Here is an 11,414-nt window from a genome sequence, read left to right as displayed (position 1 = left end):
TAATAATAATAATTTATTACTTCTCCCGTATTTTTTAGTGGCTACGCTTTAATAGTAATTACTATTCACCAACTTAATTTGTCTAATTTGTCCTTCCTTACGTATAAGAATAAATATAGTCAAGCGACAAATGAGATTTCATCGGCCATGGCAAGGTTTTCTTGGGGTCAAGCACATGCGAGGAGAATACATTGGAGAAACTGAAAGTCTATGTGCGAGCTCAAGTGTTTTTTTTTTGGGAGGAGGTCGGCTTTAAGGATTTGTAGCCATTGTAGGTGTTTATGATGCTGTTTTGGGAGAGACAAGCATGCCGCTTAGTGAAGGGGAGAACACGCTTTTATGTAAGCAAAATATTATCATTAAAGTTCTTTTCTTGAAGCTCCTCTTGGTTACTCGCCTAGCTACTCCTGGGGAGGGTTGTGGAGTGCTAAGGAACTTATTAAGGAGGGAATCATATGGAGAGTGGGTAATAGGGTAGAAACTAATATATGGCGTGAGTGAGTGCCGCGTGACCCATGTGTTTCATTCAAAGCTTCGTTGTAGAAGATATTTCAAAAGTGCAAGACTTGATTCATTCAGACTCAATGTAGTGGAATATGGATCTCCTCTCTACCCTTTTTAAGCATATCATCACTTTGGGTGCGTTAATTCCACTATGTTCCATTTGCAATGTTCCTCGCCAACAAGTTCGACAAGCTCATGTTTTGACTAACTCCTATAGGTGTCTTCCTTAATTCTACCATCTGCTTTGCTTAGTTTCAGATGTAGCTTGTGTTCAAAAAAATAATATATAAACGAGTAATGTAGTTTTGGAATGGAGGGAACTGTTAACAAGCAACTTCCTATTAAACATATTTGTTCATCTTCCTGGGAGTGGGCCTGGTAGGGAATAACGATTTGGTAACAGAATCATCAAATGCTTGAAATCTTCTACATCGTAACAGTCGTAACTTTACAACCCTCAAGAAGCGCTGACTTTAAAAATAAATTCCTACTTTCCCACGTATAAAAATTGACCAAAATCTGAATTATTAGAGATAGAGAGAACGCGCATGCAGAATTGACAGGGGAAGGATTGCAAAAGCTGGCACAGAAATGGCCAATTCCTTCATGTTGTTAGTCACCACCACTCCACCAGCATCCTGCCCTCCTTTTCTGGTTTTTACAAAGTTTGTTACTTCTCCTTTTGCTTTCGGATGATAACCCTGCCTGTTCCACACTGAGCCCCTGGCTAAACAACAATTTGACAAATTTGCCTGCAGCTTGAAAGCTTTCTCGTTTGCACATTAGTTTACGACTTGACAGCTGAATCAAGTAGATCAACAGTGCTGTTCTGCTGAGCCCAGAGTTGCGAGTATCTGCCTGCCTTTGACAGAAGAACCTCATGTGGTCCCTGCTCAACGACCATTCCGTTCTCCAGAACTACAATCTGAAGACAGCAATTCAACAAGTAGTCATGTCATAAGCAACTTAATTGACAACATGTAATCTGAATTCTCCTTCTAATAGTGTTTGCGCCCAACCAGCAAAATTACTCAGAGTCACAGAATGAATTGGATACTACAGTAAGAAAATGTGTGTGTTCCTGTTATATATCCCGGATTGTTCAGTAAAGCCATTGTTGATTATTACCCATCAAAAGCCATTACTTGCATAGTATTACAATACTCCATGTTCCAATCAGACTTTTGAACTATTCACATAACCTTTATTTTACAACTCCCTTATTCAGTTATTCCCATAAGATTCTTTATACTTTCCTTTTTCATTTGTCTCAGTTTACCATTTACACTTCATATAAGGCGATGAGTCGATGACCCACTAATATTTTAATACATTTTTAACCTACTACTAAAAAGTTAGGGTCTCACTCGCTCTCTCATTCAAATTTAAAAAGTACTAAAAACAATGACCTCAAGCTCTTTAAGCATATCAACTTTTAGCACGTCCGTTTTTTCGAAAAACTAGCAATTGATAATCAAGCAATAATTTATCTCCTAAAATTATATACCGTGATGAAAATGTAAAGAAATAATCGGACAGAGGGAGTAATTTTTTAAAACATTAATGTTCTCTATGTAAAATGTTATTCGATTTATGTCAACTTTTTATAGATTCTACTAATAGGTAACTAAAGAAAACTAAAATTCAAAGTTGTTTATTTGCACCCGTAAAAGTCAAAGTTGAACAAACTATTTGAAGGCCAAAGAAAGACATGTACTCAAGAAGAATTGCAGTGCACTACTTTCACGACATTGGTAGAGTCACAAGTTTCCTACAGGAACTGGAATAGCAAAACACATGTTGTACCATAATTCAAAAGGCAACACCTACATCTCTGTTATAAGGGTCAAAGAATCGTTTGGTTACCCACTCTCCCTTCCACTCCCATCCCAGGTACCAGTAAGCATTACAAGCACGTAAAAAAGATGAAAATCATAGTTAAAAACATACATGATCAAGAGCTACTGACACAGGTACAAAATTTACCTCGTCACATTGCATAGCAGTTGTAAGACGATGAGCAATGAAAATGGAAGTTCGATTATTTGCAAGTGACCTTAATGCGCTCAAAATTTCTGCCTCTGTGGTGCTATCTAGCGCACTTGTAGCTTCATCACAAAGCCTGAAAAGATGAACCAATTAAAATTGAATGGTCGAAGTGCCATCCAGTTTAACTTGCTGTGTATTACACATAGATTTGAGAATTACACAGATGTAAAGGCTCTGAACGCTAAGGGCCTACACATAGTGCACCTATGGGAAAACAGGACAGTATCCCAAGGTACTAAAATTTAGAAGTGTAATTCACAAATGCATATAAAATTTTCAAGATTATACAAATCCGACACTGCAACATTACACTTCGTAAAAGTGAAATTTAAGTGCTGGCAAAGGTGTAAAAATAAAAATTGATCCCTGTAGCCCTACATTGTATCATAGACTAACTAGGCAAGAAGAAATGAAGCAGGATGTCTTACAAAATGATTATGCAAATATAATAAGTGGAAAGAGCACTACTTACAGAATGGGAGGAGATTTGAGGAATGCACGAGCCAATGAAACACGCTGCTTTTCACCCCCACTCAACTACAATCATGGACAACGAAAGAAAAATGTAAAAATCAGTGATGAACAATCAAGTCTTAGAAAGTAGCAACATATACACAATAATATGCCAAAAAGGCAGCAATGATGTGAGAAGCCTACATCAAACTTTCATGGACCGATGGACCAACCTGAATTCTTTCAAGTTCCAACACTATAAAAAAAGTTCAACTTTTCTGATTACTTTATTTATGACAAGCCAATATATGGCGAATAACAATAGACAACATGGTTTCCTGCCACCTTCTACTACCCACTCTCACTCTTCTACTCCAAGATCACCTAATTCACCCATGTTAAAAATAACCCCACACCTGATATCCTCCTCCCCCTGCTTCATCTCTGCTTGACTACAACTGACCTATCAATTTGCAGATATTTGTATCTTTGTACAATGAATTTAACCCCTTAATCATAATCACCCGCAATATTTGCTTGACTAAGAACTGGTGACTCATGGCTAGCATTGTATTTCCCTCCCTCATACTAACCTCTATAAAGCTAAGTAAAAGCACATGTAGTGGTTGAGAATATGAATTTTGTGAAGAAAGAAGCTGATGTAGGAAAGCATTTTAGGCTGAAAACTGCAAAGAAATTGGAAGACAGTAAATACAACTATAAAAAGGTTGTCAAGAAAGGAGTGAGGGAAGAAAGTTGTACAGGTAGTCAGCTACTAGTAATTTGTAAAATAGCATAATTTTCGAAAGGGATGTTATTACAAAATTCAGAGGTGGAAAATTACATCAGCAAAGGGAGAAGTAGAACTGGTTACGAGTTGGTGGTTGGCAGCTAACCCAGTTATCAAAAATTAAAGAAGAAGAAAAACCTTAGGCCTACAACGAATGCAAAGGGGGAAAGGAATCACCATGGCAACAGACTATCAATTAGACATTAGTTATCCCCAAAATCAAGAAAAGACAACTGCAGCACCAATAGCAATACTTCCTCTCCAATTGTAATCATGTAGCTTCTCCTTTTATGGTTATTGCTGCTTTTAAGGTTGTTTACTACTGCCTCTGCTTTTTAAAATAGTGTCTTTATTCTCTACCTCCCTAAAATTGCTTTAGCAACAGGTTTCTTGGAAAAAACCTCCTTACTGGCTCAAGCACTTGGGGCTAAGTCTGTACCCAAATCCTGGAACAGTATTCACATGCTAGGTTTTTGTCACAACAGTACAACACAACTAAACTGCAGGGAAATTCATAAAGAGCATATTACAACTTAAGAACCCATCTAAATACAACTTGGAATCTCATAGACTCGTATATCCATCTATAATGTGTTTACAAGGTCATCAGAGAACAAGTTCGAATCAAGTTATAAGAAACCTGACCTTTAGGCCTCTTTCCCCTACAATAGTTGAATACTTCTCAGGAAAATTCATGATGGTATCATGAATTGCTGCTTGTCGTGCAGCCTCATATACCTGAGACATATAGAAATCAAACATCAATTTTATACATTCAAACAAGTTGTAAAAATATTCAGAGATGACATTGCAGACCTCCTCTGCCGATGCTGACAGACAGCCATAATGAATGTTGTGAAATATTGTGTCGTTGAAAAGTACCTGAGACCAAACACGAGTTACTCACTGAGCACGCAACTGTTTGAACTTTGAAGTTAAAAGGAGCTTAAAAGTAACTTCCTAACTTTACCGTATCCTGTGGCACAACACCTATAGTTTTCCGCAGACTTTCAAGAGTAACCTCACTTATATCTTGACCATCAATTTTTATCTGCAATGTAAATAAAAGCAATACATTATAATAAAGACTTGTGAGTGGCAAACAGTAGACGAAGCGATAAAGCAGATACATGATTCCTTAATCACAGTGACAAAATAGGATACAACAACCACAAAACAGCCTTAGTCTCAAAATCATTTGGGGTCAGCTAACAGGAATCACCACAAGAAATTGTTTCCGGGATAGAAGAAACAATAAAAGTAAAGGAATAAGAATTTATATACAAAAGTATGAGAGGGTAAAAAAGTGACAGGAGTAAGACAAGAGAAAACTTAAGGAACCAAAAAACGAGTGAGGTGTAAAGGAAAAACCACAATATGGGTATACAAAATTACAAATATAAAATTTGAGAAAGTTCTATAAAGGAGGTAAAGAGAAAAACAAATGGAAAGATTTGACAAAATCCTCAAAAGAAATTTAGCTTAAACGCTTTAAGCCTTCAAGGGGAGAAGTTTCCGAAATGAAACACATAAATTAAATGGAATGAAAAGGAATAAAAACAAAATCAAGTCGTCTGATCGGCATAAATTTTCTCCCTCCACTTCGCACCAATCCCCTCTCCAATGCCATATTTTCCTGAATCCCAAGTAGACTCATACTACCTCCCTTTCACAATACATGCACCATTTGCTTTTTCACGCACTCCAATGCTCATCTTTTACTGTGCATCTTTAATTGTGTATAAGTAAAGATTATAAAAAGTTGATATTTGAAATTCTTGCATTGAGACGAATTTAACAAGATCCCACTTGAGTATGTTTTTTCTCACATAATTTTGAGAGAAAGATTATCAAAGTTAGTGGATGAATAATGCCCAAATGAGAAACGGTGCATGTATTGTGAAACGGAGGTAGTATGACATATCACTCTCACTCACCCTTATCTTAGTACTCTTAGCTCTCCCTTACCCCTTGCCATTCCATCACTTAAAACCCTGTTCAATCCTTCGACGTGGTGCATCATTTAATCGTTGTCTGACATGTCCAAACCACCTAAAAGAGATTCTCCATCATTTTGTTCTCAGTAGATGTAACTGTTGGGTATACATCCCAAGTCCTACATCGGGGAGATGAGAAAGAGTTTACAAACTACACTAGTATGAGGCTATGTTACCTGGACTCGGTAAGGAGTGTCGTACATGGGTACAGATCCAAGTGTAGGCACTTTTGAAAAAACAGGACACGGGAACTCTGTCCGAGATTTGGACACGGGTACAGGTATGGGAAATAAATATTCTATAATGCATAATTGATTACTAATTTTGAATTTATGATTGTTTATTTATATAATACTAATAACATTAAGGTACTAGTAAGATTAAGGTACTGGTCATAGGTTAAAGAACAAAAGTGTTAAATAAATAAAAAAAGCAAAACTGAAGAAGGAAAGGAGAGGTAAGGAACAATAAAAAGAACTTGTCAAAAAACAAGGAAAAAAAAAAAAGAAAAAAGAAAAGCAAAGTCACGCACTCACGCAGCCAAGCTCACGTGGTCTATAAAGGACAAAAAGAAAAAAAAAAAAGAAAAAAGAGAAATAGAAGAAGAGAAAATGAAAGATCGAAGAGAGAGAAGACAGAAAAGCCAGAGAAGCGATGGAAAAGAAGAAACTGACCGGCGGTGGTCGGCGAGTTCGAATCTCCGAACGACGGTCGAGGTAAGTTCTATTCTCATGTTCTTCTCTTCTCCTCTTCGCATTCGAATTCTAGGATTTTACCCTTTGTCGTGTCCGAGTTCATTTTGGAGGATCCGACTCATATCTCATACCCGAGTCGGTGTCACGTCGTACTGATCCGGGTATTTGGCAAAAAATGTCGAGTCCGGGTAACAGAGGTATTAGGCATTTTGGGAATGTGCCCAAAAACAAATCCGTGCAGGCTAGACCCATACTAATGGTGGACTGGTAGATAGACTCGTGGGCCCTACAAATGGTATAAGAGCCGACGGTTCGGCTAGGAGAATGTGCATACAATGTGGACCCCATGATTAATGGATTCAACTTAGAAGCATGGAGCGAAAACATGTTGGTTGCAGAGGCATGATGCATGAGATCTAAGGAGATGTGGAGACTCTCACTGTAACCTCGCGATGAAAAATTTGTGCTTGGTGCATTGTGTCGAAAGTCTTCCTGATATTGTGGAGGTCAGGCGGCGTGTTCCGCGGGTTGGCCGCAGTACAAGATGATAGACGAATTATCGTTGGAGGGGAGGATGTGATCCTTGGTTTGAGAGGAGGAGTGTTGGGTATACATCCCAAGTCCCACATCGAGGAGATAAAAAAGAGTTACCTAATTTATAAGAATTTACAAACTACATTAGCATGAGGCCTTTTAGGAATGAGCCCAAAAACAAATTTGTGCGAGCTAGATCAAAAGTGGACAATATCATACTAATGGTGGAGTGATAGGTAGACTTGTGGGCCCTACAGTAACCCCTACTTTCTTCCTAATCATCTCATTTCCCAACCGATCCTTTCTTGTATGTCAAGACATTAAACGTAACATATGCATCTCTGCCAAATTCATCTTATGAAGTTAAGAGGGAAGGCGTATCAGAATTATATAATCTACTCTACTGCCTGCTACTCAATATACTCTAGATTGGGTCCAAAGTGTTATACAAATTTTGGCTGTGCCAGAAACATTCCCATCAACCAGTCAGATGATTTAAACACTCAATTAGTTACAAATCCCTGATGTGCTTTCATTTATTCCACAAAAGCCCTCCGTGCATTGGTGACAACGCGAATAAATTTCTGGAAGTAAATTTTCATATATAACCTGGTAACTTGGTAAGAAAAAAAAACTTGGGAGGAAAATTCACTCTAAGGATAAACAATAGAAGGTGTTTTTTTTAACAGAGACAAAAAGTGGATATTAGTCAATAATAGAGAATGAAACTTTAGAGGAAAATGCACTCTAAGGATAAACAATAGAAGGCGTTTTTCTAACGGAGACAAAAAGTGGATATTAGTCAATGAGCAGAAAGCAATACAAAATTAATGGAAAGAGATCACAGAAAAGACAAACATCGCTCCTTACATTTCCAGAATGAGGATCAAAGAATCTGAAGAGCAATCTGAGAATAGTCGATTTACCTGCAATTTTACAATAAATCACACATGAATATAAAATAGGAGATTTTGATATAAATATTCCTAAATTTCAATTATCTTCCCAGAAACTCCCAAGTTCGGATTGTTCTAGAATAATCCCAAGTTTTAAGGAGTATCTTTTCAAAATAATATGAAATCTTAATTTTCCTATATGGAATAGGAAAGACTTAAAATAAATTAGTAACGGCCAAAAATGAGAGTATGGATCATTTTGAGAGGGTCCCTCCCAGACTTGGGATTAACCCCGAATAATACAAAGTTGAGATTATTTTGAGAAGATAGGTGAGAGTTGGGATTATTCATGACACCTTTTCCTATAATATAAAGCAGCAAAATAAATAAACAGAAGTTCATTGTATTTGTAATTGTTATATCTAACTCACAAAGTTACAGATCAACAGAAACAAGTAAAGGTCGAACATCAACTGTGACTTGTCTTCCTAAGTTCATCTATTGAGTAAAAGATAAATCAACCAATCATCTTATCAACTAGACTCAGGTAAACATAGGGGATACTGTAAATCCTCTTCAATAGACATAAAAGCTTAACACATATAATTATGATGGTAAGCAATAACTGTAATAGGTTCAAGAATGCTATTGCTTAATTAACTAAGAAATAGAAATAAAAGCTTCCAATAGCAAATAAGAGAAATTAACATACTGTAAAACTTGAAAAAAGAGATTTAAGTACTTTGTAAGGATTTACAAGGCCTAGTAAGGCCTAGTCAAGTTTGATGGACTGACAAACTTAAGCATCCACGCCACAAATGGCAAAAGGAAAATGTAAAACATATGTGCGGCTTGACCAAAATTTGGATTTATTTATCGCACTTGATCAGTTTTGCATCCAGCAAAGATCTGAAGCCATTTGAGTTCAAAGATGGAACGATATATTGATGAGGAAACCAAGCATTCTAATTATTGAAACATGACATGCTAATTTGACGATTAATAACAAGTTAACAGCATGAAACTAAACATATGCGTTGTCAAAGATCACTCTTATTAATGAGAAAAAACACATGGTAGATTAACATATTGGTTAAGATAACGCTTCGTAAACAAAAATAGTACTCAATAAAGATTAGATTAGAGAAGGTAGCACAAACAACAGAAAAAGGCATAGGAGAAGAAACAAAGGATGCAATTGATACCACTTCCACTAGTGCCGACAATAGCCACACTTTGTCCAGCTGTTACAGCAAATGAAATCCCATCAAGTATCTTTCTTTCTGTCACGTAACTGTCATTGTCCACAATCATTTATAAGAAAGAATATTGGCCAATAGAAATCTTTATACAAAAATAGGAAATGCAAGAAAATATCAAAATCTTAGAAGACATCCATACAAAGAAATTATTAACCACAAAAATAGCACCTAAAGTAACTTCTAAGGAAAGTTTTAAACATTCAAAAGGTGACCTCTTATGTGCTATCAGAATAAGCATAAATTAGCATAAAAGGGTCTAAGGATTCATAATGCGCATAATATGGTATTTTCTAAAATGAAATTAATTTATTGAAAAAAGAAAAAGAAAAAAAAAGGTGACCTCCAAAAATAGCAAGAAGATACAAAGGTTGATGCCTCGTCCGGTTTAATTGATTATAGCTAAAGAACCACTCTCTTCGAAATTGAAATCTCAAATGCGGATCTAAAACAGAAAAAGATGTCTGATCCTCTCCATTTTTAGCATAAAAAAAAGCCCCATAACGAGACAGTCCTAACACCACAAGCTTTCCAGAATGTGCAAGCAACCGAGAACAAAAATAAAGAGCCGTCTACTTTGCAATTAATAAAGGTGGCAAAGTTGTAGAAAAGACACCTTACAGCTTACACAATCACATCAGTATCAAATAGTCAGAGTCAAAATAATGATGCTTTGCATTCAACATTTTGGCCAAATTTGGCTTTAAATTAGAGAAGTAACTTTATCCAAGTCCAGTAAATATAATGTAAACCAGAGCTTCTTAACCTTTCTAAAACTAGAAGTTGGTTGGAGAATTTTACTTGATGGAAAATGTAATATCATCAAATGGTGAATTGTCCTCAGCCTCCTTAATATGTTGCTCAGTAAATTCAGATATTCTGTTCCAACTATACATAACATAATAACTAGCAGAAATGTCACTGTTTTGTATATCTTTGTTATGGCACAAGACAACAAATTAGAGAGAATAATAGTGTGCGAAGATGACAAGCAGTCCTTGCAATTCTACAACCAAACAGAATACAAGAGCAAATTCAAGAGAGAATTCCAATTCCAGTTAATATCCGGAACCAATATTGGGAACAACTTATTGGCAATAACCAAGGTGAAGCCCAACAGATCATCTTAACCTCCACACACCCTCATCCCCCGATCGCAAACTGCCCCATTCCAAGGGGGAAGAAATGTGATCGCATTGAGTGCAAGTGGTAACTGGTAAGTCATGCATTCCCCAAAAATAACGCTTGAGAAAAGGCATAACTTTCACCCCTGAAGATAACCGGCTCAAGAGACGAGAGAAAGATATAAGAAGCTCTAAGACTACCCAAGATTAAATCATGAGAAGCAAAAAGATACCTAAATACTCATGATTCTGTCATGAGCAAGATTTTTCTTCATCCATGGTACAAGCACTATTTAAAGCTTTCCACATTCTTAAATATAAACAAATAAAAACAAACTTTCCATCTGCACTAAGTTGCAATAAAATAAGCTGCTCCCTCCAAAACAGATTTTGCTAGATAAGCTCACCTTGTGTATATTAGAAATACCCGATGACTAAAGCATTGAGTTTAAAAGCTAGAACGTGCAGAGTTATAAAAAAACATGGCATTCAACTTATCAACATGACAGTAGTCATCAATAGAGATAAGAGAAGCCAAAAAGGTCAACCAGATATGTGACCTTAGCCAGGAATATTTGTAATCCAGGACTAGGACTCTAGGAGTACGATTTTACTTGTCAAAAACTTAGAGGCATAGAAGAGCATAATTTGTGAAATCTATAATGCATCTGGAATAATGAAAATGTCCAAGGACCAAGAATGGATATCTATAAGATTCTATGTGCATGCTAGACATGGTGCCTAACTAACAGAAAGCTCACAACTGCGCTATAACTCATAGCTTGAAAGTTGAAATCTCTAAGTGTCTTCAAAAGACACATGGCTAGTAATTTACTTATTTCCTCATAAAGTACGAACAGTAGCTTTTCACACTGACAGAGTTCCAAACAACAGATCCAAAGAATAGAGAAGCTTTTTTAAAATGCCTGTTTGACTTTTGAGGATCTCAAGTTCTCATAGCACTAAGTGGCAGTGCAGCACATCTGCTACTACATCAAACTTCTTTCCCTACCTGAAATTTACATTATCAAATTGAATGTTCCCTCCATTTAGCTTCAAAGGCTTGGCATTTTCTTTATCCCTGATTTCAGGCTTTTCCTGCAGAGTTAACGG

General features: G+C 36.6%; 1 protein-coding gene across 1 annotated transcript in view; it reads right to left on the bottom strand.

The window, feature by feature from the left end:
• Window positions 1-769: 769 nt before the first annotated feature.
• Window positions 770-11,414, bottom strand: part of LOC104908375 (ABC transporter B family member 25, mitochondrial) — a 33,840-nt gene continuing 23,195 nt past the window's right edge. Inside the window, exons 12-20 of the mRNA XM_010697495.4 lie at window positions 11,314-11,399; window positions 9,124-9,212; window positions 7,893-7,948; window positions 4,767-4,847; window positions 4,613-4,678; window positions 4,442-4,534; window positions 3,026-3,090; window positions 2,491-2,626; window positions 770-1,429 (exon numbers count right to left, since the gene is read on the bottom strand). Of these exons, the coding sequence (XP_010695797.2) occupies window positions 1,292-1,429; window positions 2,491-2,626; window positions 3,026-3,090; window positions 4,442-4,534; window positions 4,613-4,678; window positions 4,767-4,847; window positions 7,893-7,948; window positions 9,124-9,212; window positions 11,314-11,399 (810 nt within the window). The 3' untranslated portion in view covers window positions 770-1,291. The remainder of the gene's footprint in view (window positions 1,430-2,490; window positions 2,627-3,025; window positions 3,091-4,441; window positions 4,535-4,612; window positions 4,679-4,766; window positions 4,848-7,892; window positions 7,949-9,123; window positions 9,213-11,313; window positions 11,400-11,414) is intronic.

This window comes from Beta vulgaris, chromosome 8, assembly GCF_026745355.1.
Source record: "Beta vulgaris subsp. vulgaris cultivar EL10 chromosome 8, EL10.2, whole genome shotgun sequence".
NCBI lineage: Eukaryota > Viridiplantae > Streptophyta > Magnoliopsida > Caryophyllales > Amaranthaceae > Beta > Beta vulgaris.
The sequence above is the reverse complement of the archived record's forward strand: the minus strand, read 5'-3'. Positions and strand labels throughout refer to the sequence as shown.